General features: G+C 40.8%; 1 protein-coding gene across 1 annotated transcript; it reads right to left on the reverse strand.

The window, feature by feature from the left end:
* Positions 1 to 127: 127 nt before the first annotated feature.
* Positions 128 to 19,523, reverse strand: gdap1l1 (ganglioside induced differentiation associated protein 1-like 1). Its single transcript, XM_017707956.2, has 6 exons — positions 19,016 to 19,523; positions 13,797 to 13,989; positions 6,121 to 6,294; positions 4,380 to 4,474; positions 2,168 to 2,282; positions 128 to 1,202 (listed from the first exon to the last, which is right to left on the reverse strand). Exons 1-6 carry the CDS (start codon positions 19,196 to 19,198, stop codon positions 859 to 861), a joined length of 1,104 nt encoding a protein of 367 aa, XP_017563445.1. The 5' UTR covers positions 19,199 to 19,523; the 3' UTR covers positions 128 to 858.
* Between the last annotated feature and the right edge of the window lie 4,641 nt (positions 19,524 to 24,164).

Consider the following 24,164-nt stretch of genomic DNA (forward strand, 5'->3'; position numbering starts at 1 on the left):
GGATTCAGTCCATGAAGAGCTTGTGGAATCGGATGTGTTAACAAAAACCTTAAAACTGTGGTTCTACAGAACTGGTGTTGGTCACTCCTGGTGTCTAAATCCCATTGAATTGCATGCCAATGAAGCATTTTTTGATGTCCACAGTTTATTATGCACTCAGCACTAGTACTTTTTAATGACCTTAGTGATCTCTACAAGTACAAGACAGCCATCAGTCTCCATTTATCCAGATGCCAATGCTGATGAGTTACATTCTACCAAAGAAAATTCTAAGTGTCTGTGTGCTGTGACCTACACTGAGTGAGTGTGAATAAATGTGAATTTCATATTAAGTTTGGCAGTATCTGGCTGCAGCAGAAATAGCATCTCTTTAATTGTCAGGGTTTGAATGGGAAACCCTAAATCAACAGTAGATTAAAGTGCAAAAGGTGAATGCCTAAAATATATGATACAGGTACTACAGTGTTTGGGGTTTCATGCTATTATAGGTAGGCATATGATGCTCAAACAGCCCACATGGGAGGAATCTGTAGTGCTATTAAATTGGGTAGTGACTTTTTAATTAGCTGACTATAATCAGGCTGTAGGCAAGCTACAAATGAAAGAAAATCCATGACCTATTTGGTAAATCTTGGGGAAACAAAATTAGAAAAAGAAAGGAATGAAGGCATTGATTACCAGAGAATGTGCTGTTAAGAAGGATTCCTTGTCATGGAATGTTCTTATTTTCTTTGTTCAACCAGATAATAGTGTTTTCTCTGCGCAGCATATTTCTCTTGCTGCCGTAAAACATCTGGTACAGAAAAGTTGCAACATCACACAAATACACAGATACAGAACACAACAGGAGGGCATTCACTACATGTATTTCTTTTTTAAAAACCAATAGGCAAAATAGCCCATCCCCCCTAGGGACCCCATTAGGAAGGAGGCCCCAAAGAAGGACGGCGGCTTCTTTTTTACCATTCGGAATGCATTGGGTAGAACTGCTGATAGTAAGGTAGTGTGGATGTCTCCCAACACCTTGCGGAAAGCATAGCGCTTCTGCACCCTCTCGAAAAACGACTGGAGGTTGGGTCGACTCCCGTCCTCCCAGTATTTCTTTGAGAGTCCCAAGAACTTGAGCCTGTGCAACGTGGCCCCGAGACATATATCAGCTAGTGTAAAGTCAGGTCCACAAAGCCACAGTTCGCACTTTTGACCTGTTGGAGGGCAGGGAGAGCACTGTCATACTGCAGAAGTTTGTAGAAGCTCCAAAATCTAGAGACTTTTAGCGTACCTTTGTTGATGTGGCACAAATGATTACCAGTTTTAAAGTGGGAATCAATGTTTTCAGTTATAGAAAACCAATTTATTTGCAGATAAATGTATAAAATAGTAAAAAATAATATGCTAGTCCTGTGCAATGTCACAGGTTTTAAATAATTAGCAGGACACTAGTATTTCAGATGTGTCCGTCTGTGCTTTGAACTGAATGAGAAAGCTCTATAACAGACATTTAAGTTATAATAAAATTAATATCCAGAATTCCTCATATTTCAAAAGTGGTGATCAACTCTCAAGGCAGATAACTTGATAGGAAATTGTGTGAATATATACAATATATTACAGTGTATTATTCAGCATTTAATAACATTTTTCCTAAAATACTTGAAATATTCAATAAAATTAAAAAAAAATATCTAGTTGGGTCTGGACTTAATGGTGAATCACCCTTGCCATTGCAATTTAGTCTACGACCAAGAGTAGTCCATGTGCAGAAAAATAACCATTGGCATATAGTTTGTAATTTTTAAGTTAACATTGTGTAATTTATTATTGTACATAATAAAACAATAAAAATTATTGAGATGACAAATGAACCCAACTTTTGAACTGCAATGCATCAAAGTAAATTTACACATTATGAAAATATATATCAAGACAGAATGATTCATGGCAAATCATCGATTTAATTTGTCTTAAAGCCATCATCAGTAACTGCTGCAACAAGAGAGTCTTTTTAAACAGCTTACACATATGGTATGTTCTCAGTAAATTCATGACTAGTGCTGGAGCACCATGGTGCTATTTCAGCAAATTCTGTTTGAGCTTTAATACTCAACTTAATGAACTAGACTAACAAGTTAAGTAATGAAGCAGCATATAAAGATGAAACAAAACTTACCTTGATATTCCAGTTTTCTCTTCTCAAGTTCTGCTTCAACTTGGTCTAGCACCATTGCCAATTCACCAAGGATCTTCTTCAGGTAGTTCACATTGTCGTGGTCCAAGATCTTTGCCTAGCAGAACAAAATGAGTCTGTAAAAGCATCCACTGTACCAGAGTCTACAACATACACGAATGTGCCTCAAGCAGCCCAATTCTGTCGCAGTTACTGGGACAAAACAGTTTTGCAGTTTTGTCACGGTTTTTCCAGAAGATGATAAACTGTGCAGTAGCCTTTTAAACTGAAATGCTGTCAGACGTGAATATGATGCAAAAACATCCACTGATAATTCTGGCTTTTTAAAATTTGTACATAATTTGGCCACTGAGATGTGAACAGAGTCATTTGATATTTGAATAGTTTGATATGACATGGTATATTGTAATGTAGTGGCTTAGATTTCTTCACAGTGGTGGTGATAGGAACCAGGGGTCACAACACAATCTAGCCATTTTATTTACTGGCCAAAATGACTGATGACCCTACACATGTATTCTGAGTTTTTAGATGTAATGTTGATAATTGCAAATATAGTAAAAAATCTCAAACAATGTTTTCTTTGGGTACTATTTTAAAAAGGCCAATACCATTTCCCACAAATACCTGAAAACAATGGCGCAGGCATCAAGCAATGTTTTCCAATAATGTTATTAATGGAATAATGATCTCTGATGTGACTTTTAGAGACATTAATCACTTATCACCACCACTGTGAAACAGCTCTGGTAAGTTTCTCTAGAGCGCTGCATTTTGCATTTTATCACTCTGAATGACTCAATTTGCTGAATGTATTTTTTTTTTTTTTTTTTTTTTTTACAAAAAATCAATTCCCCTTTCAGTAAACATCTACATAGATCAATTATTGTCAATTTAGCCAATTTGGTTTACTTGTTTTGGAAGAAAGTGTAAATACTGTAGAAGTAGTGTTATAAAACAGATTATAAAACAAGTTCTGGTCCTAACATCCGATTGGCTAAGCTGTATTTAAAACTATAAAAAATACACGATATACGCACATCTGTGATCACCTCACAACAACTGAACTGAGTATTACTGCACTGCATTATCATGAAAAATCCTTGTTCCGGTAATGATGGAATAATCTTTGACTCTAATGCTGCTGATTATTGTTTTATCTGAGGGACTAACAAAAACATAGCAAACATGCTAAACTCCACCATCAGTATCACAGGCTTGAATTAAAGTACTTATCATATGATTCACTGTAAAACACACTTTAATAGCATACATGCTTCAAAGGTCCATGTTTCAGTCAAATATGCCTTAAGATGCATCAATCCCAGGCTGAATCTCAAACGGCTGTGTACTCCCTAGATAGTGTGCTCTGGAGGTTAAATAATTTAAATTCTAACTTCTACTGCCAAATAGTGCTATACTTGTCGAATATGGTTGAATCCCAAATGACAGTTTTGTAACTGTGTTGAGCACTGTTGGGGTGTAGAAGCCAGTATTTACATTCCTATGTAGTGCACTATGTAGGGAGCAGGGAGCCATTTGAGATTCAGCCATAGCGTGAGAAGAGGAGCGCTGTTACATTGGTGCGAAATAAGACTTGCAGTGGTAAGTAAGACTTGTGAAGGTGACCAAAAAGTACTTAGAAAACAAAGGTTTTGGCATTAAATAGTGCCATGTAATCATAAGTTCATTATTATACTACAAAAGTTAAAACGTTCATGAAATGACCACAATATGATGGGTGACGATGTTCTTCTCCTCATTTAGCAAGCAGTTCATGGTTCCTTGTCAATGATACTATACTCTAAAAGCAGAATACTTGTTTATGTTGATTATCAATAACAGTAACTTATTATTTTCTGAATACTTTGTGTTATTATATTTTTTGTTGACCACCATTTTGTAAAAGCCATGTGCTACTGCAATTTTAGGCACACCACTTCGCATCATGCCTAAGAACACCCTTCCCTGTGATAAAATTGCAGTACTGGATAGCCACTCATTGCTTATAGTCGTATTACATATAGGAATATTGGCAATTACTACAGAGAACAGTACTTGTACTACTACTACTACTACTACTACTACTAATAATAATAATAATAATAATAATAATAATAGTTTAACTACATTTATCAGTAATTTCAGGTCATTTCCAGTATCATAGTTAAAAATAGTACATTTTAAAACTTACCATGAGTTTTTTCTGCTTGGAAAGGTATGGCTCTGTCAGTTGTGGTTCCTCATGGTCTAGCTTCATCAGTTCAGATGCTGCGTTGGCCAAGTGTCCTTAAAGAGACAATGATCACAGCATTAGCTTCATACCTTCACAGTCACCAGCACTGCTTACCAAGCTTTCAAGAAAACCAGTAACTGTGCTTATCTAGCATTTCATCTGAAATCCCTGTGAATAAAAACAACAAGAAGGTGAGACTTTATTAGCAAAAATAAACCCGTCCAAAGCTTGGGGACGCCTGGCTATTCAAATTTTGAAAGAAGGCAAACTTTTGATGGGAGTTGTACTTGTGACCACACTTTTAAATAGAAGGCTCAAAAGTAAACGCTGGTGTTTTTCTCTGGATTAATAGCAGCTTTAGGACTCTTGCTGAGGCATTCCGTAATTGCTAGCAATGCTGTGGGCAAACACAGAAGTTGCAATATTCAATATTTTTCCTCTAGTTTTAAACAGACTTGGCAGCTAATTATGTGCTTTAATAAGCTTTTTGCAAACGAAAATCAAATCCATCGCTCTGATAAACATCATCCAGCAGACGGACTCCATGCAACATTTGCCATAAAGGAGATTTATTACAAGTTATGCAGGGCTTCCCTGACCTAATTAATTCCACTGCAAGACTTCTGGCTGGATCACGTCTTTGACCTTGATTTACTGCCCTGTTAGATTGTGTAATGCTTCAGCAATGCGGTTCAGAATGAATAAGGTAGATCCAATTTCAGAGGCCTCTACATAAAGCAGCTAGCAGCTAGCATCATAGCATTTTTCTGCAGCTGAGTTTTCACACCAATGCAAAGTCAACACTTGAGGCAGCGCTGCTTAGCTCAATGCCCTGGTAAAGGGTGTCAGGAGGAAAGGATAGGAGGACACCTTCATTTGTGTTTTCTAAGACTCAAGCTCTGCTTTCTGCCACAACACAGAGCAGTGACTACCCCTTAGGCTCGCAAGCTCAATTCACACCTATCTGACAAGACAAGATGAATTGGTTTTACAGTGTTTAAAAGGCTTATGTGTGAACTCTCTAATTTTAGAATGCTGTATGCTGCAGACTGGAGTTGTAAAACACTGTGTCCACTCACTGTCCACTCTATTAGACACTCCTACCTTGTTGGTCCACCTTGTAGATGTAAAGTCAGAAACAGTAGCTCATCTGTTGCTGCACAGTCATCTTCTAGTCCCTTATCAGTGGTCACAGGATGCTGTCCACAGGACACTGTTGGCTGGATATTTTTGGTTGGTGGAATATTTTCAGTCCAGCAGTGACACTAGGTGTTAAAAACTCCGCAGCACGGCTGTGTCTGATCCATTTGTACGAGCACAACACACACTAACACACCAGCAATGATCCACCACCCAAATAATACATGCTCTGTGGTGGTCCTGTGGAGGTCCTGGCCATTGTAAAACAGGATAAAAGCAGGCAAGCAAGGTATGCAGAGAAACAAATGAACTACAGTCTGTAACTGTAGAACTACAAAGTGTACCTATATGGTACACGGAGCTGATAAAAAGGACAATGAGTGCAGAAACAAGGAGGTGGTTTTAATGTTATGGCTGATGGACACAAAATTTTTACGACAGAAGAATAAAACGACTTTAAGAGCATCTGTCCACATAGTTTACAGTGCGTATACTGTCATTTTTCCTGCCTGACATAAGTAGTAGTTTCCAGAAAGCACTAAATTGCGGCATCACTTACTACGTATTTCAGCAGTGGCGTACTTTGGGATCATGGAGTCAGTGGTGAGTTCAGGGTGGAGGATGCAGCCATGCGTATAGGCGTCCATAGGCAGGCCATCCAGCAGCTCTCGGTACTGCTGTACCCGGGCACGCATGGGAGAGCCTTCATCTGGAATAAGCTGAGCTACTGTATCTGTGGAAACACAAACATACATATACAGAGGTTGCATGGTTATGGCATAGACTGCAGCAAACGTGGAACTTCATGTCAACTTGTCTCTGTGGCCCAGCCTTTAAAAAACAATGATTATAAAATGGTTAGTTCTAGTTTAAAAAATTTACTGTTAACACATTATACTGAAGTGTGGCTGAAGAACTGTTAATTGCAATTATCATAATTATTAATAAATTAAATTACCTTAACATTCAATATTGTTCAAATGTTTTAAGCAGCCAAGAAAGCTGTGAATGGTTGAGCTACTCTTCGGTTATAGAAGTGTGTAATAAAACTTTGGGCCTGCCAGCAAGCCCTGGCCAGAGTTAGAACAATATATCTTGGCAGTACATGTGGTTTTGCTATTAAAAGCTGTATATGACTTCAGAACAAAAATAAATCAACATAAATACAGTAACACAAGACTTGTTTGTTTTTAAAAAAGACTGTAATATTTTGGTTAGACGAATGCATTTAGAAGAACATAGGTTTGGTTCCTGACATCTCGGTGAACTGCAGTCATTGTATAGACTTGTTAAATTACTCCAGCAGCAACTGACTAAATTTGATGAAGGATGATTATTATTATATTATTGTATGTTAACCGTAAATACTAGGCTAAGGAGACACATGGAAGTGGTTTACATGAAATCACAATGTATTAATTATTTTTTTGTATTTATTTTACTGTTGTTTTTAACAATTGTTATTTCCCACATTTATGCCCTGCGATGGACTGAAGGCCTGTCCAGGGTGTATCCTGCCTTCCAACCAATGTCTGCTGGGATAGGCTCCAGCACCCCCGAGACCCAGAAGGATAAGCAGCTTAGAAGATGTGTATGTATGTATTTGCCACATTTATGACTTTAAATCATATTTTCACAGACGCCATAGACTTTTGCATAGCACTGTATGTTTACCATTACTTCTACATTTTGTCACTGTTTATGCTTCACTTCACCCTGTGCCCAATAAAACCAAAACCATTATGTATGGGGTACTTTTTTATAACATTTAATGCAATAAAAAAATTATTTCATATTTTGTCATCCAACATGGCTTATTTTAACCAACATTTAGCTCACTTGGAGCTACTACCACTGAAAGATACAATCCCGGAATACAGTCCGCAGATGCAGCCAACTATGGGTTAAAACGATTACAGTCACACTGAGCCAAAGGTTTGGTTTCAACACAAACTGGCTGAAAGAGATAAAGAGCTTGCTAAAGATATAGATAGAACCAGGAGCTGAAAAAGAAGAAAGAGTTGGGACTTTCCAGCCTGTCTGCACCATCTCTAAGCTTCAGGAGGAGTGAAGAGCCAGGAGGCCCCTGGCTGGGCTCCAGCTTGCTGACTAATCAGCCCCTGCCCTGCAGGCTGACCTGCACATCTCCACCAGACTCGGGGAGATCTGCCGCAACAAAGCCTCACAATACAGCAACAGTATAGTCCCTTGTGTCACTGTGCAAGTTCCTGTACAACAGGAGTCATTAACTCCATTCCTGGTGAGCAAAACACTGCACAGGTTACTGAAGAAAAAAAACTGTTACTGTGAAGAAAAAGTTCAGTGAGAAATGAAATGTACACAACTTTACCCCAGAAGTAGTTGATCTGACATGACAAGTTTGGTGTCTGAAGTTTGCTTCCTCAGCTTGTAGCTAAGGCTGCACAATAAATCATATTTTTTATGAGAATAAACAATTAGATTGCCAGAAAGATCATTAGAAGTCCAACAAGTATTTCCCTGCACTAGGCCTGAGCCATGCTCTGCCAAATATAGAGTGAGGAACTTAACCACTCTGCTAAATGGCCTGTGAAGAGCTCAAAAACGGTTCTATCCTTAACTACGAATCTCTAAAAATGCTTCAAACCTGATGACTATTTTCAATATTTCTGTTCTGTGTGTCCTTGTTCAGCCTTACAGTGCACAAAAATGTGCTTACAGTTCTGGTGTAGGCAGTTTTGTGTTGGGTTTTTTTGCCATTTGCTTAAAGGTGAGGCTAGATTTCTGTATACACAGAAAAAAGGCTGTGTGCAGAGCTGCAGTAACTACAGAGGTATAAAGTTGATTAGCCACATCATGAAGGTGTGGGAAAGAGTTGTTGAAGCAAGGCTAAGGCGAGAGGTCCAGATCAGTGAGCAGCAGTTTGGTTTCATGCCCAGAAAGAGTACCACAGATGCAAATTTTGCGTTGAGAGTGTTGGTAGAGAAGTACAGAGAAGGTCAGAAGGAGCTACATTGTGTCTTTGTGGATCTAGAGAAGGCATATGATAGGGTGCCAAGAGAGGAACTGTGGTACTGTATGAGGAAGTCAGGTGTAGCTGAAAAGTATGTTAGGGTGGTGCAGGACATGTATGAGGATAGTGAGACAGTGGTGAGGTGTGCAGTTTGAGTGACAAATGGTTTCAAGGTGAAGGTAGGTTTAGGGTTAGGGATCAGGGATCAGGTGGACAGTGTAGAAAAGAGGTGAAGAAGAGGGTACAGGCAGGATGGAGTGGGTGGAGATGGATGTCAGGGCTGATGTGTGACAGAAGGATTGCAGCAAGAGTGAAAGGGAAGGTTTACAAGACAGTAGTGTGTCCTGCTATGATGTATGGTTTGGAGACTGTGGCTCTGTCTAAAAGACAGGAGGCTGAGCTGGAGGTGGCGGAGATGAAGATGCTAAGATTTTCGTTGGGAGTGACAAGGATGGACAAGATTAGAAATGAGCAGATCAGAGGGACAGTGAAGGTTGAGCAGTTTGGAGATAAAGCCAGAGAGGCCAGGTTGAGATGGTTTGGACATGTGTTGAGGAGGAATAGTGGATATATTGGTCAAAGAATGTTGGAGATGGAGCTGCTGGGTAGAAGGAGAAGAGGTAGACCTCAGAGAAGGTTTATGGATGTAGTGAATGTGGACATGGAGATGGTTGGTGCAAAAGTAGAGGAGGCAGTGGATAGGGCAAGATGGAGGCAGATGATCCGCTTTGGCAACCCCTAAAGGGAGCAGCCGAAAGAAGAAGTTTCAGAGGCGCACTACTGTAATAATATTTTATATTTTTTAATTTCGTCATTGTGATGACCAGTACCTTTATCATACTCATTTCATGTCCTGTGGCATTAGCTCAGAAGCAATGTATGCAATTAGCAATTAGCATCCTGCTAACTCCATGCCTGAATCATCACACACTTACCTGAAATCAATCTTTAGGTATGAAGTGATTACGTATTTTCTCCCATGTTGGCTATTCAAATGGACAAAAGTATGAAGGTTCAACATGGCTTTTAATACTGTTTTAGCTACGCAACAAACCTCTGTCCATTTTTGTTGACACAGTATGTCGTACAGTATTAGAAACCACATGTGTTTTCTCTATCCGGTTTTTGGAAAGTGTGCGATGACTTAGGCATGCAGTTATCATGGTTTAGGCATGTAGTAGTTGGTGGGGTGTTCACTTGTTAGCTACATTAGCCTTACACCTCTAGTGCGAAACTAAAGAAACAAATATGTCTTGGCTAATCGTCTGCTTTTAGGCTGAGGGGGAAAGTTCCACCTTTATGCCAAACGTATCTTGTTAAGGTCTGCCTGGCCTTGGACAGAGGAAATTTTAAGCATCCCCAGCTTCAGGGACACACATAGCTCAAAATGCCTGGCAAAGCAGTGCTGCAGCACCATGCTTCCATTTACACATAACGACACCCACATAAAGACACCCACTTGAATAATCCTCTTAACAGCAATGCTCCCTACCAAAGGAACCTATTCAGCATCCTCACACGTCATCATAAAGGCCATAAACATAATCAAAAGCACAAGCACATACACACAGAAGTGAAAGGCCTACAACTGGACACCTGCTGCTTAAAAGTCCAGTATCACAAAGGGTCCGTTACACCACGCTGCACACAAAGGTGCTGTTCTCTGCTGCAGTGTGTGCTGCTATCTCTATTGTCCCTGTTGGCAGTCAATCTTTACGCCCTGTGTTCCCCGTGAGGAGTGGCCCTGCTCCATGCTGCCAGACTTCATTACAAATTAAAGCACAAGACAGCCCCTGCAAATCAGGTCATGGCTGGTGGCTCTTCATCTACCACTCAGCTCGGAGCCATGAATAAGCGTAAACACTTTCTGAACTCAGATGTACTGATCCCTCCCATAAATACTTGGTGACTTGAAAAACCTTCTGTTTACCAATTATATATAACATAGATTTACACAGAATATCTAAAATCTCAAGAATACTTCTCATATTATCTGTATTACTGAAAGCCATCTAATTTGATCTCATTTTAAAGTCAACCTGAAATCAAAAATGACATTTGTTAGTGTTAGTTCATCTCGATGGCCATATGTTTGCATGATTCATCATATCAGACCAAAAATTTTGTTTTCTTTCATCAAAATCAAATGACCAATGCTTGGCTCCCAACATCTGAAATCTAATGTCACCATTGTGCAAGAGCAGGCGGGGAAGAGGTGATAATAGCCAATAAAACCATGCTTGCCTCCCCCTCCCAAGAGAAAACGCTCAGCTGGCTTACAGCCTATCCCAGCCATCATTGGGCGGAAGGCAGGATACACGCTGGACAGATCGCCAGTCCATCGCAGGGCTTAAGTAAGCATAAGAAACAAAAATATGTAGCTGATCCGAGAAGTTTTTCAGTTCACTGGATAAATTAAGCTCGAGGTTAAGGACCGTCCAATAGGAATGTGTCTGCCAACTCCTCCTACTGGGCAGTTTCTTTGTTAGCTGGGTAACTTAATCCAAGAATTGAGAACTGTCCAATAGAAATGCACCTGACCAGTCCTCCTACTGGGCAGTTTCTCAGTTAACTGGATAACTGAATCCCAGAATTGTGGACTGTCCAATAAGGATGTACCTGATTACTCCTCCTATTGGACAGTTTATCAGGTAACTGGATAAATCAAACCTAAAGTTGAGGACTGTACAATGGGAATGCAGATGACCACCCCTACCACTGGACAGGCTTGACTAAAGATCAGGCTACTTAAGAAATGCTGCTAGACTTTATTTATGATGGTACTCCACTGAGGGGAGGTTACTTAAAGACAGACTACTGCCTCACTGGTTATCTCATTTAGCACTGCCTACATGGATGAGTGATCATGAAAACCCCTGAGGGGAAAAGCTCAGAGCAGTGACCACATTTTATTCCCTCACATTGACTACTTGCATTTAAAATGACACAAGTTCTGCAAATTTATAAAAAAAAAAAAAACACAGAATGATAAAAGAGCCATATTATACATACATTTCTCAGATACATAGAATCATAATCATTTAGAAACATTAGCACACATTTGGTGCTCAGTGACCATGCTGGATGAATATGTCCTTGAGCTTTTATCAGTATCAAGTAGCTTCTCTTCAACATCAGTCATCTTTCTTTGCAGTCCTGGAGGGCCACTTTGCTCCAGTCCTCTTTATTCAACTCATGCAGGGCTAAATAATTAGCTGATGCACTGAATCAAAAGTGTCATTGCAGGAAGACTCTTCAGTGCTGGAGGTCCTTCAGACCAGAAAGACCAGAAGGAATGTGGCCTACATGCTGATTTAGATAAGGAGATACCAGTCAGGAAGTCCATTGATGAGCCCTCTAGGTTCACAATGAAGCCGCTCATTACACTTGCAGTACTGGAACACTGCACACATGTTCACTCCCACATCTCTTGTTCATTTGATACTTTAACACATATTCTGTGACTGCCTACATCAGCAAATGCAGTGGTCATCAAATGATATATGAGTCGCAAAAGCCAATATACTAAAGCCAAACCAGAAGCTGTGCACAAAGAGCCTCAAGGATACAAAAAAAAAACAAACAATGAACCTGGTGCTAGCAATGATTACCTACCATTGTTGGACTGGGTAATCAGGAGACTTCCCAGTGGGTCGATAGTGTTTTGGGCCAGTTACTGTGAGCTAATATAAAAACTCAAGAACGCTTAGACAAACTATAAAAACCATGTCATTCTATTTAGGTTGCAAACTATTCAATCTGTTATACATGCCAGTGGATATTTCCTCACTGTACTCGCATCATTTTAAAGGCTAAATGACTACCTACACCCAAAATCGAGGTGATGCGCCATGGTTCTAAACCAGAGGTCACAGCCAGGCAAAACATTCACAAATCTTCTATACGTTATTTTCAAACCCTTGTAAAAAAAACAAAGTTTTTGTTCTGCATAGCTAACCTTTGCTCACTGTGGCTAACCAGGCTGAGGCCAAGCACGTTCTGATAGAAAAATCCTCCAAAAATTAAAGCCATCTTAACATCTCAAAAACATATTTGAAATTACTGATAAAACTGGACAAATTTTGCATAAATAGTTTAGAGTTTGGCAAATTGGTGCACATTTACAGAATAAGGGAGGGCTTTTCTTGTAAACATACACCATGTTCAGTATTACAAACAACTCCTTTCATTTTTCACTGAGTCTCCTCCTCCTTTATAATACATCTGGTGTGATGAACGTCCGAGTAATGGGTCGTACTGAAACAGAGCCAGTGCGCATGCTGCTGTACCAACATGCCCCAAACCATTCACCATAATACACATGCACAGGAACTTATGGACCACCCCAATACTGACCTGGTGTATTTCCTCCTATACTTATCAAGTGCTTTGAGAATGAAGTCATTGCTCAAGTCCAGCCCACTTTCTCTGCCACAACTAACCCTCTCCAGTCTACCTACTGCCTTAATAGAAGTCTCCTCAGCTCACTCGGAGAAGAATAACACCAATATGAATACGCTCTGTTGATCTCAAGCTAATCAACAAACCCAGTTCACCAGGGATGAGGAAAATATGTGTATGTTTCCTGGACTTGGCGATAAATTCGGGAAGTTGCAACCTGCTTGCATCCCTGGAAGCAGACAAATCTTTACCTGGTGCACAAACAGTGCAGCCACTTGGGATGTCAGAATAAAATTTAAATATTCATTCAACTCACTGAAAAGAAGCCAATTAAAATGCCTTTTATAATACACAGCGACTACTAAATGCACATTAGGACATATCTGCTGATGATAAACAAATAAAACTAATTTTGGCTTTAATTAGAGTTTAAAATGTGTAGAAAGGCTTGCAGCACATTAGCAACTCAGCCAATCGGAATAAAGCGATGTGATGACATGTATCATTAAAAAGCTGAATAGCTGCAATAAGCAGAAATCTTGTATGAGGTAACTAAATGGTCTGTAGCCCATACCGTGCCCTTGAACTGGCATTAACATTTGCACTGTTTATTGTGTTCTGCAATTTAATGCTGAATGTCTATTCGCAATATAATACACTACCCAAGCACTATCTTTCTGTTCTCTGTATTTAGCAACACTTCTTTCTTGTTCAGGTCTCAGGTGTAATCTAGGGATCTACCCACAATGGATACGTCAATAAAGTGGACTTTGACTTCCCTGTCACTGTCTTGTGACAGGATATCCTTACCTCCACCAAGACATTAGAAATCTAACGCTTACCCCCAACAAAGTTGGTCTCTAAGTACTCGATGATCTGGTTGTAGTCACTGACGATGGTGTCTCCATGAATGAACACAGGCACCTCCTCTCCCAGGTTGAGCCTCATGAACCAGGGCTCCTTGTGCTCAGTCAGAGGGAGGCTCACATCCCGCTCCTCACACAGCAGACCCTTCTCATTAATCACCAGACGCACCTGTCAGAGAACACAGACCAGCTTAAACTCCAGATCTAACATCTAAGAATAAAAATGTTTTTTATCGTTCATTGTATCGTACAAACCTAAAGTGAACAAATTGGCTGATTATTTTGCTCACTAACTGTCGATACTCAGTAGCTCCCAAATGAAGAGAGCTAGACCACAAATAAACACACATTACTCACCGCTTCGCTCTAAAGGTGCTACAGCACCAAGTCAGAAGGTAGAACTTTTGTTTTCTTTGCAAAACCCCTGATATACACTGATCAGGCATAACAGTATGACCACCTAATTGTTTCTATGCTCATTGTCCAGGTAATTTGCTCCACTTACTATATAGGTGCACTTTGTAGTTCTACATTTATAGGCTGTAGTCCATCTGTTTCTCTGCATACATTGTTAGCCCCCTTTTCCCCTGTTCTTCAGTGGTCAGGACCCCCACGGACCCTTACAGAGCAGGTATTATTTGAGTAGTGGATCATTCTCAGCACTGCATTAACACTGACGTGGTGGTGGTGATGAGTTAGTGTGTGCTGTGCTGGTGCGAGTGAATCAGACACAGTTTTTAAACACCTCAGTGTCACTGCTAGACTGAGAATAGTCCACCAACCAAAAATATGCAGCTAACATTGTCCTGTGGGCAGCATCCTGTGACCACTGCTGAAGAGGATGATCAACACAAACTGCAGCAGCAGATGAGCTATTGTGTCTAATAGAGTGGACAGTGAGTGGATAAAGTGTTTAAAAACTTCAGCAGCACTGCTGTGCCTGATCCACTCAGACCAACACAACACACACCAACACACCACCACCACATCAGTGTTACTGCAGAGCTGAGAATGGATCCCCACCAAACAGTACCTGCCCTGTGAGGGTATATATGGGGGTCCTGGCCTCTAAAGAACAGGGTAAAAGGGGGCTAACAAAGTATGCAGAGAAACAGATGGACTTCAGTCTGTAATTGTACAACTACAAAGTGCACCTATATAGTAAGTGAAGCTGTTGAAATGGACAATAAGCATAGAAACAAGGAGGTGGTTATAATGATTTGCCTGATTGGTGTATATGTAAAAATGTGTTCTCTGTTGTCTTTTATTTAATGCACTTACCTGAACTCAGCGGATGAAAACTCACTGTAAGCATATTATTGAGAAAGCTAACAACTGTAGAATATAATTGTGATCAGCTCAAATAATTGCAGCTGATTACGTAATAATAATTCTGGCAGGCCTGCTTGCCATCTCACCTGTTTACTGAGTGCACTTCACATCAGCATTCCTAACCATCTGCTGAAAGATAACATAACTGTCATAGCTATTTTGATGAACTAGATCCATGTAATTGTCCTTTTGAAAGGCACTAATTCAATGTTAGGCTTTAGGGATTTCTCTCCAGAGAAAATTCATTGGATATAATTAGTCTAAGCACCTCAGTAGGCCATGCCCTCATAGCAGCTAATTACAAAAAAAGTGTGGGTAGTTTCCAGACAGTTTATAAATAAAAACGTTGTCACTGTGGCTAACATATTTTAAGCTGACAAAGAAGCATAATAGACCTACATCAAGTTCATTCTGGAGCTTCTCATGCTTATAGAAATCTAACAGTATCTACATTCATCCACCTGTGTACGAATCTAGCTGGCATTTTATCAAGCAGGAAAACTATACATGATACCCAACATTAGTATTATTAGTGCTTATTTCAAGGCTTATATTATATTATACTTTTACAGTCTTTAACAAAAAGATTATTTAATTCTAAGACATACGTCAGTTATGCCTGAATTAAATCAAACAGAGGGCACACCGTGTCACAGTGTCACATGGCAGCACTCCTACAGAACGCATGCAGTGAGAGCAATAAACATCAAGCTCAAATTCATTTGTAAATTCTATCTGCATATGTTTAATAAATTAAAATGCATTCTTATCATGCTTGGGATCATCTTACTACCTCTTCATAAACTCTTCATAAACTTAATTATATGAGCCAATTTAAACACCAGTGGCGGTAACAGATGACTAGCCTCTGTCTGTTTATCTAAAAGACAAAGATAAAAGTGTGCGCACCTACAATAAAACAATAACAAAAACAAGCTTTGTTTCCTGCTGTGACTTCAAGCCTGACAGCTGTAAAAGAGCTCTGATTAGCTGTGCTGCATTGTGCATAAACACTTTTTATAAGCATAGACACTTTTTATAACTTCAACGTGAACGGGCGGGCAAACCTGCTGCAGCTTGAATAGGCGGATCCATGGTGGATATTCAGGCCACCATTAAAAAAAACTTGATTTAAAATGCAGCTTACGCTTCTATATATGCACTGGAGAGTGAACAGTATGGTTTGAAACGTTTAACAATGTTTACATACTCTTTTATTTAGAAGAGTAAGGGGAAATTATTTAAGTGCCCCCTTTCTCATCTTTGAGCCCCTGTATGACCCTGACTGGCCATTCACTTTATGTTCATGTGTGGATTCTGAGAGGCACGCCAAGTCCAATCAAATACATATGTACAGTATAAGCATTACTAACAGCCGACATGAATTCAAAATCAATAAAACAAATGTCAATTTAAATGAATTGCATTGCATATACAGTACTGCATGCTGCTGTTTTAAAGAGGACAGACAGGTGTTCTGAATTAACTACATCAACAAAGTGCACTGGTAAGTAAATCAGGAGCAGCAGAATGTGAGCTGACAGTCTGCCTGGATCTAGTCATCACACTATTGAATGTACTTCCTACAGAAAATCAGACATGTCATTAAATGTGGGCTGAGGAAGCCAAGTCTCAGTTCAGTTTCTTTCATCTACTAAACATATAAGCTGGCAGATCCTGTAATACAGAGAACTGTGTCTCTGAGTTCCACTAAAGTAGGGGTCTTCAACCCCGGCCCTAGAAGGTCGGTGTCCAGCAGAGGTTGAGAAGGGCAGTTACCAAGCTGTGCTGCACACCAGGTGGGCCCCCAAAACCCGAGTCGAACACCACTGTAAACTGCCTACCAACTCTAAACCATCTGAAGGCCATTTACTGTAGATAAACTTCATTTACTTACACTCCAATCAAGAGAAAGATTAATGTTTCCACACACACAGTTCATACAGTACTGTTCAAAGGTGCGGAAACACTTGTTACTTGTTGTATTGTTATTTTCATGATAATATATGTAAAAAAAAGATTTAAATATTATAAAATAGACACCAAACGGTATTTTAAGATGTCTTACTCAATATTTCAAAAAATTTGAGACAATATACTGTAATTATGTATTTGCAGTTGATCCTACGCAGCCTTTTCTGTTCTATCTGCAGCCCTGTTCATCGTTTTGGACCCATCTACAGTTTTTACTGCTTTAGGTTCCTATTCATTATTTGAAACCTGTAAAATTGCACAGGACTTGCAAATTCAATCCATTGTATGCATTCATATGAACACAAATTGTTTTTTACGTTGTTAAAAACAATGTTTCATTTCAATTACACCCACGATAAATTATTCTCCTCTATAATTACAGCCTTCTCTGCATCAATTTCAACAAGTTGCTTGAGGAGACTAAAGAAAAGACTTACAGACTCTATAACCTAAAGCATAGTACAGCTTATCAGCTACTGCCTGACAACATTTTGTTGTCTTTGCAAGGAAATCTCTTCCTGCTTTAAGTATAGTAAGGTAACAATCCTGCTCACTTCCACAGAAACAGATTCACTGAGCTGCAATTAAGATAACAAGTGAACAAGCGCTCACCATAGAATAATAAACAATAATCAGCAGACTTTCTTGTCCTTGTCAGGCTGTGCTTAACAATTTAGCACCGTGATCCCTGCCATTGTATATATTGTATTAAAGTACTTCATATTGTTTACAAGACAGTTTTGCTTAGATTAATGCCCGAGGCACAGAGAACGAGGCTAAAATGTTCATGAAATTCCGCAGAGACTAGAAAACAGTGCCTGCTTGAACGCATTTTTGCGTACAAAGTTTAATCTGTTTTAACCACCATTAATGCAATCAAATTTCTGTTTGTCCATTTTAAGAGCAGAGCACCGAGTCGGCACCAGATGGTCCTGTACAGAACACTGATTATTTGATTGCAGAGATGGCTTGATGGGTCGACACGGCTGCTGATACTCACACTGATGCGACGAAGAACTACGAAGCATTGACATGAGCCATTTTCAAGATCTAAAATTTGGCTATCAAGCTCAAACTGCTCAGGGAGAAATACACAGCTTCTCCTTTCTCCTCCACTGTCTGCTGATATCGGCCCGGTGCCGAGAGCCGGTATCTCTGATGGTTATCCCTAGCAACAGTTCATTTCGCATGTCTACACATCCTTCATTTGTCTAAACAGGGTTCAGTGCTGACATATCACACTACAGCCAGAACCCACTGGTGACTTGCTCACTGACTTGCTCTCTGCAAAGGACAAAGATGGCATGACACCAACTGAAAGTTGAGCCTCACTAATGCACAGTGCAGCCCCCTGTTTTGGTGGCTGAGCTATGTCGTGACACCCTTTAAAACGGCTGCCTTTTGCAGGCCACTGTCCAAAAAGAGGATGCCCTTTCAAGACAGGCAGAGAGCAGTAGGCTTCACTGAGCTGCAATGCCACTGACTGACGGTCCGTTTGTTTTCCCAGCGCTGGGCTGCCTCGTTTTAATGAATTATTCAGAGTGTCGTCCTCAAGCCCAGAACGAGGTGGAAGTCGCGAGGCCTGAGCTCAAATCTGACCATGTATTTTCCAGAATAAACCCCAATAACGAACCCCATACACACATCCCTGAGCTGCGGTATCGAGCCACGGCTTGTTTTCAGCCACTCGGGATCATTCTCCTCCCATCATCTGCAGCTCTTTTGTCATCGTTTCCCACAATAAACCACGCAGCTAAGCAGTCACTGCCTCAACGCGAGCACCAGGAGCAGGTGAACCAAACGTCTGCAGTGTTTACGAGAGGCTCTGACTGCAGAGCATGCAGCTACGAGCTCCTCCATCCCCTCCATTTTCCAGCTATGTTTGGTACCTTCTGAGAGCTGAAGGACTGCGTCCAGTGGTACAGCACCAGCCTGTCTTTGGAGAACGGCTTGTGCTCTACGGCCGCCGGCTCGTGGCCGTCCTCCCCGTCCGGGGTCCTGCCGTCTTCCTCCATGGCTGAGATGGGCCACCAGCTACAGTTGGTGGGGGTAACATTGTTGGAAGACGCCATGACAGAGGATGGTGTGCGTGTGAGAGAGAGAGAGAGAGAGAGAGAGAGAGAGGGGGACCGGTGGAGGGAGAGTGAGGGGGGGAGGGAGGAGGGAAGAAGAGGAGGGATGGAGAGAAAAGAGAGGAGATGCGCGAGAAGGAGATTTCAGCACCACGTGCGGGGCATCGTCGGCTTAGCGTGCTCGGTCCGGCTCGGTCCGGCGGCGCTCAGCGTGAAAGGCGAAGGAAATGGAAACTGAGGAAACTGACGCACTACATCCATGCGGCGCGCGCACCGAAGCACGAGCGAGATTTAGCGCGTGTCGCGCGTTACATCACGGCGCGCGAACATGCGCAGTGAGGTGTCTCGCGGTGATGCTGGACTGCGCTGTGGCCCGTGGAGTGAAGGTCAGAGGAGACCTCTCTGGTCTCTGGACAGCAGCGGTTTGCTTCTCTCGGCTAAGGACCTACGGTGACATGGCGATGATTTAACCAGGCGTGACTGATTTCGTGGCCTTAATATCCCAGATAGCGAAACGATAGTGGTCCACCACTGGCCGCTGTCCCACCAGTAGTTGAGCACAGTATTAGAGAAAATGACACGTTTTCCCTCGTTTCTTTCTTTCTTTCTTTCTCGTGTGTAAATTATTTTTAGTAAAAATAGTAAACAGTTATTTCATAAATAAAGCCACGATATTTTCATAAATATTTATCAAAAACAACCAATCCAGGACAGCAGCGTCAGCAAATCTTTTTATATTAGGTCCTAATTTTTTTTAATTTTATATATAAAATATTTAAGGTTTACTTTCCAAAATAAAGGTCTGTGTGACTTTAAAATCCGTTTCATCTAGAGATTAAAAACTAGTGAGGGTATGTATGCAGAGCCGTAGTCTGGGAGAGGATGGACCAGCAGGGGGTCAGACATATCAAGCCAGCAGACCGATATATGCTTGCTAGCTGGGTGTGGTAATTCGTGGCCACGCCTTGTTAAAAATAATCACCATGTCACCTGAGGGCCTCTGTACTTTTAAAGGCTTACCAGAAACAAGTAAAATGAAGGTTTTTATTCATTTTGTATCCAAACAAAACTTCTCACCCACTTTTCATTCTCGTCCATAGCTGTTCTTCGTCGATATATTGAGGCCACGAATTAACGAGAAACTAAAAGCTGTCACTGTCACTTCAAGGCCTCCGTGTAAAGGAAACCAAAAGAATGTTGTGTTTCTTCAGAGCCGGTTTGCCCACTGTTGCTATACTTAACCTCAGCCAGCAGAGGGCGGAGACCTCTCCTCTCACATCTCTCCATGGTGCTGAAAGGGTGTAGTCGGAGGAGATGTTGACAGTGATTCTATTTTGAGGGGAAGATCTGAGGAAGAAATGTCTGCCAGATCCTACAAACCATCCTACAAACCACTTTCTGCCCCCCACTAGAAGCAGACATAAAACACACTGCAAAACCATCACAACTGGAGCCTTTTTGTGTTGCAGCCTTTATTTTAAGCTCTATGACTCACTGAACCTCCATTCAAGGTGGCGCCTTATTAGCATCCTTTCTAAACCCATTTAGGAAAAGCAGAAGGTCCTGAACCAAAGATCATTTACTCCTCTCTCTGTAACACTAATGAAGTTACAGTCTAGCGCTGCTAAACAGTCAGTGACCACAAGAGGTCGCGCTGGGCTCCTCATTAATCAACGGTGGATGGCACTTACTGTAAATGTCCCACTTTAAAGTTGAGGTCAAAGATGTCTACAGCACTACGTTCAACACTTTTACTCTGTTTACAAAGTTTGTGAGGAGTCTTTTGTTCGCTAAAACATGATACCGTGGAAGAGAAAAGGCCTAGTCAGAAAGAAACATTTGCTGAGTGTCATTTAGTCCACAGTTCTGAAGTTTGATTGATCTGATTGATCTTACTTTCGTCGTCATGAAAATGTTTCACGTATACACCATTAGCAAAAAAACATACCTTACAGGCACTTATTTCATTCATCAAAGTATAGACAATGTAATTGTCCTATTAAATGTATAACAGTGGTTTTAAGGCCTAACTGTGTACTTCAAATACGGTTTTCCCAGGAAAGTGATATGTAGTTGTACCTTCTCCTAACCTAATAATAAAATAAAATGCCTGGAGATGAGACGGGGTGTGTGAAGTCAATAATACTCAAAGAAATAACTGCAACATATTGTGGTACAACTATGTTCCCTAACTACAGGTATTGAAGACGTACCCTTGAGAGGACCAGCCAGGTGACAAGAGGGCTACTACCAGTGACAGTTCATTTTTTCTGAGAGTGTGAGATGCTGAACTCCGGAAATTATGATCGACTAAATATTGTCATTAGTCTAAGGTGGAATAATCCTCTACAAAACACTGCAGTTTTTAACCCTCTATTGCACAATGTTGCCTCAAGGCAACAAACAAATTTTCCTCACTTTACAATAATGTTATGCATATTTAAAGACAATAAATAGGGTTAACAATAAAGGTAGAGTTTGAGTAAGTCAATGAAAAGCATGTGCTTGGTCATACTGTCTCTTAATGGGCACTTTTAAACCTCTTTTTTAACATTCAGTATACATTTTTTTGCTATGAGAATTTGCAGAAATAGGTTTGTTGCCTAGAAGCAACACTTTGTGACAATGGACTGGATTTAGCCAGTCACAAGTCAGGTCTCTATATCATTTCTTCCCATTGTCACACAAAGTTGGCTCAAGGCAACATACTCTAAAAAGACCCCTGCCCACATTACTATTTTTTATGTTTTTGAATGTAATAATCAGGACAGTTTATAATCATAATATATCATGAAATCAAATATAATTTAATAATCAAGGACCATTTTATGCAAGAAAGTGGAGTTTTTAAATGGCCCTAATAATGCATGCAGAGAGAAATCAAAGAATCTTTTATAAAGTGATGTTTGGGGAAATGTCCAGACTAGAACAACAGTAGTAAGCAAAAGCAAAAAGAGTAAATAGTAGAATTTGAAACAGACATAAATGTTAAATAGACACAAAGTACAATGCCAACTCTAATAGCCTGTCTCAACTAAAGCCAGTCTGTTCACTACTTGGCAGGCCTGAACCATAAACTATATCTGAAACTATTATGAGTGTCCCTGTTTCGTCATTAAGGGGCTATTCTTTTACACTGTACACAGGGCATGAGGATAATGAGACATTAATGAAATATGTGATTTTGTTTCCCCATGCTGTAAAAAGATCTGTTGTTTTAGCCAAACGAGGAAGCCTAATATGTTGAATAGTAATATGTTAATAAAAATAAGTCTTATATTCAGTTAACGTATTATTTAAAGCTCAATACAATCATATATTTAAGTCAGCAAGGACATTTTGGGGTGAGCTTTAAGTTATCCCCTTAAATGGCTAGGGCCCAATGGAGGGCCAAAGTGTTATTACACACTTCTATAATCTACAAGAATAGCTCCACCAATTTGCATTGAGTGGGTAACACCTCTGCCTTCTATGCTGGAGACTGGAGTTCAATCCCACCTGGGTAAGCACACTATACCAATAAGAGTCCTTGGGCAAGACTCCTAACACTGCCTTTGCTTACCAATATATATAGAACAAAAAGAGAGGGGGGGTCAGACATAACAGAAACCAATACAAACAACAATACAAGCACCAAAGACCAGCCAACAAGGGGCAAACACCAGACTGAAATACAACAGGGCTGATGAGGGACAGGTGGAATCAATCAGGGGCGGAGTCACTAAACAAGGTCGCTGAACTATAAAACCAAAACACCAACACATGGGCAGGACAGGGAGGGGCCAATCATGACAATCATGATCTCATCACTGAGCACAAGCTGACCTACGCCACTATAGTAAAAGCAGCCCCAGACCTGGACGTTTCCACTTCTGTGCTTTACAGCAGTCCAAGTGGAGTCGGGTTGGTGTTCTCCACACAAAAATAAACAAAAGTGTTTTCTCTGAAACTTCCCTGCCGAACATTAGGATCACAACCTGATTGCCTTTCTAATGGGGATTGGCTTAATGGTTGCCATTAGAGACCACCAGTTTCCTGTAGGACAGCTTTAGATCCCATTAAGAAACCATCAAATGAGTCTGGACTGTCCCAGAGCACCTGATAAGCCAGTCAAGTCCTTTACCCTGCGATATGAACCCATCAGGAAAACACGGAATACCATTACTGACTATTGGAGACCACCAGGAACAGAAACATTTAATGGTTTCTTTGATTTTTCTACGATCAGCAGGATTTAAAACGTAGTTTACGGAGCCCTGCTGGTGACATCCTGTGTTCAAAAAAATGCAAGGCGACGACTTAGTAAGGTGTGGGAACAAGATAATAAATGTGCGACCATGGCTTAGTAAGGCATGATCTCGTTCCCACGCCTTACTAAGTCGTAGCCACAACTTAATTATCTCAATCACGCGCCTCGCTAAGTCGTGGCCACGCTTTAGGATCTCGTTCCCACGCGTTATATGAGATGTCACCAGCAGGGCTCCGTAGTGAAAAAAGAACTTATTTGAAGTTTACTAATGGGTAAATGATTAAAGTGTCCAAATACTTTCTGCGGTCTTTGTGTCTCGAACTGTGTCAGTAAATCTGAATATAAAGTAAGGGGAACCTGCAGCCTGTAAAACCGAGAACCTGTTGCAGACTGCAGAGCGCACGCGCGCTCCTGAACGCGCACTGGTCCCTTCTCTTTCTCACTGTCCTCGTCTAGGTTTTGTAATTCCCTAATCCGGGAATATCCATCAAAACAGGAGTGTCGCACTGTTCACTCTCGTGATCTCACTCCAATGTTCATGTCACTAACCTAAAACCCAGCTTTGTGTGGGTCCTGGCTCAGTCAAACTTGGCTCCGCTGAAGCTGAACCTGATACGGACACATGCTCGCCCACCCCCTCAGCCGCCAGTCATCTGGCACGGCTTTCCGAGCGGGCCGTGTGGCAGGATAAGGATTGGGCCGTATTTTTGGAACAGT

Source organism: Pygocentrus nattereri, chromosome 9, assembly GCF_015220715.1.
Source record: "Pygocentrus nattereri isolate fPygNat1 chromosome 9, fPygNat1.pri, whole genome shotgun sequence".
NCBI classification, from domain to species: Eukaryota; Metazoa; Chordata; class Actinopteri; order Characiformes; family Serrasalmidae; genus Pygocentrus; species Pygocentrus nattereri.

Coding starts and splice junctions, on each gene's coding strand:
- gdap1l1 (XM_017707956.2), bottom strand. CDS start 19,198: ATGGCGTCTTCCAACAATGTTACCCCCACCAACTGTAGCTGGTGGCCC. Junction 6,295..13,796: donor AGAGACCAACTTTGTTGGGG/GTAAGCGTTAGA, acceptor GTGTTTCCACAG/ATACAGTAGCTCAGCTTATT. Junction 2,283..4,379: donor CCAAGCAGAAAAAACTCATG/GTAAGTTTTAAA, acceptor TTGTTCTGCTAG/GCAAAGATCTTGGACCACGA.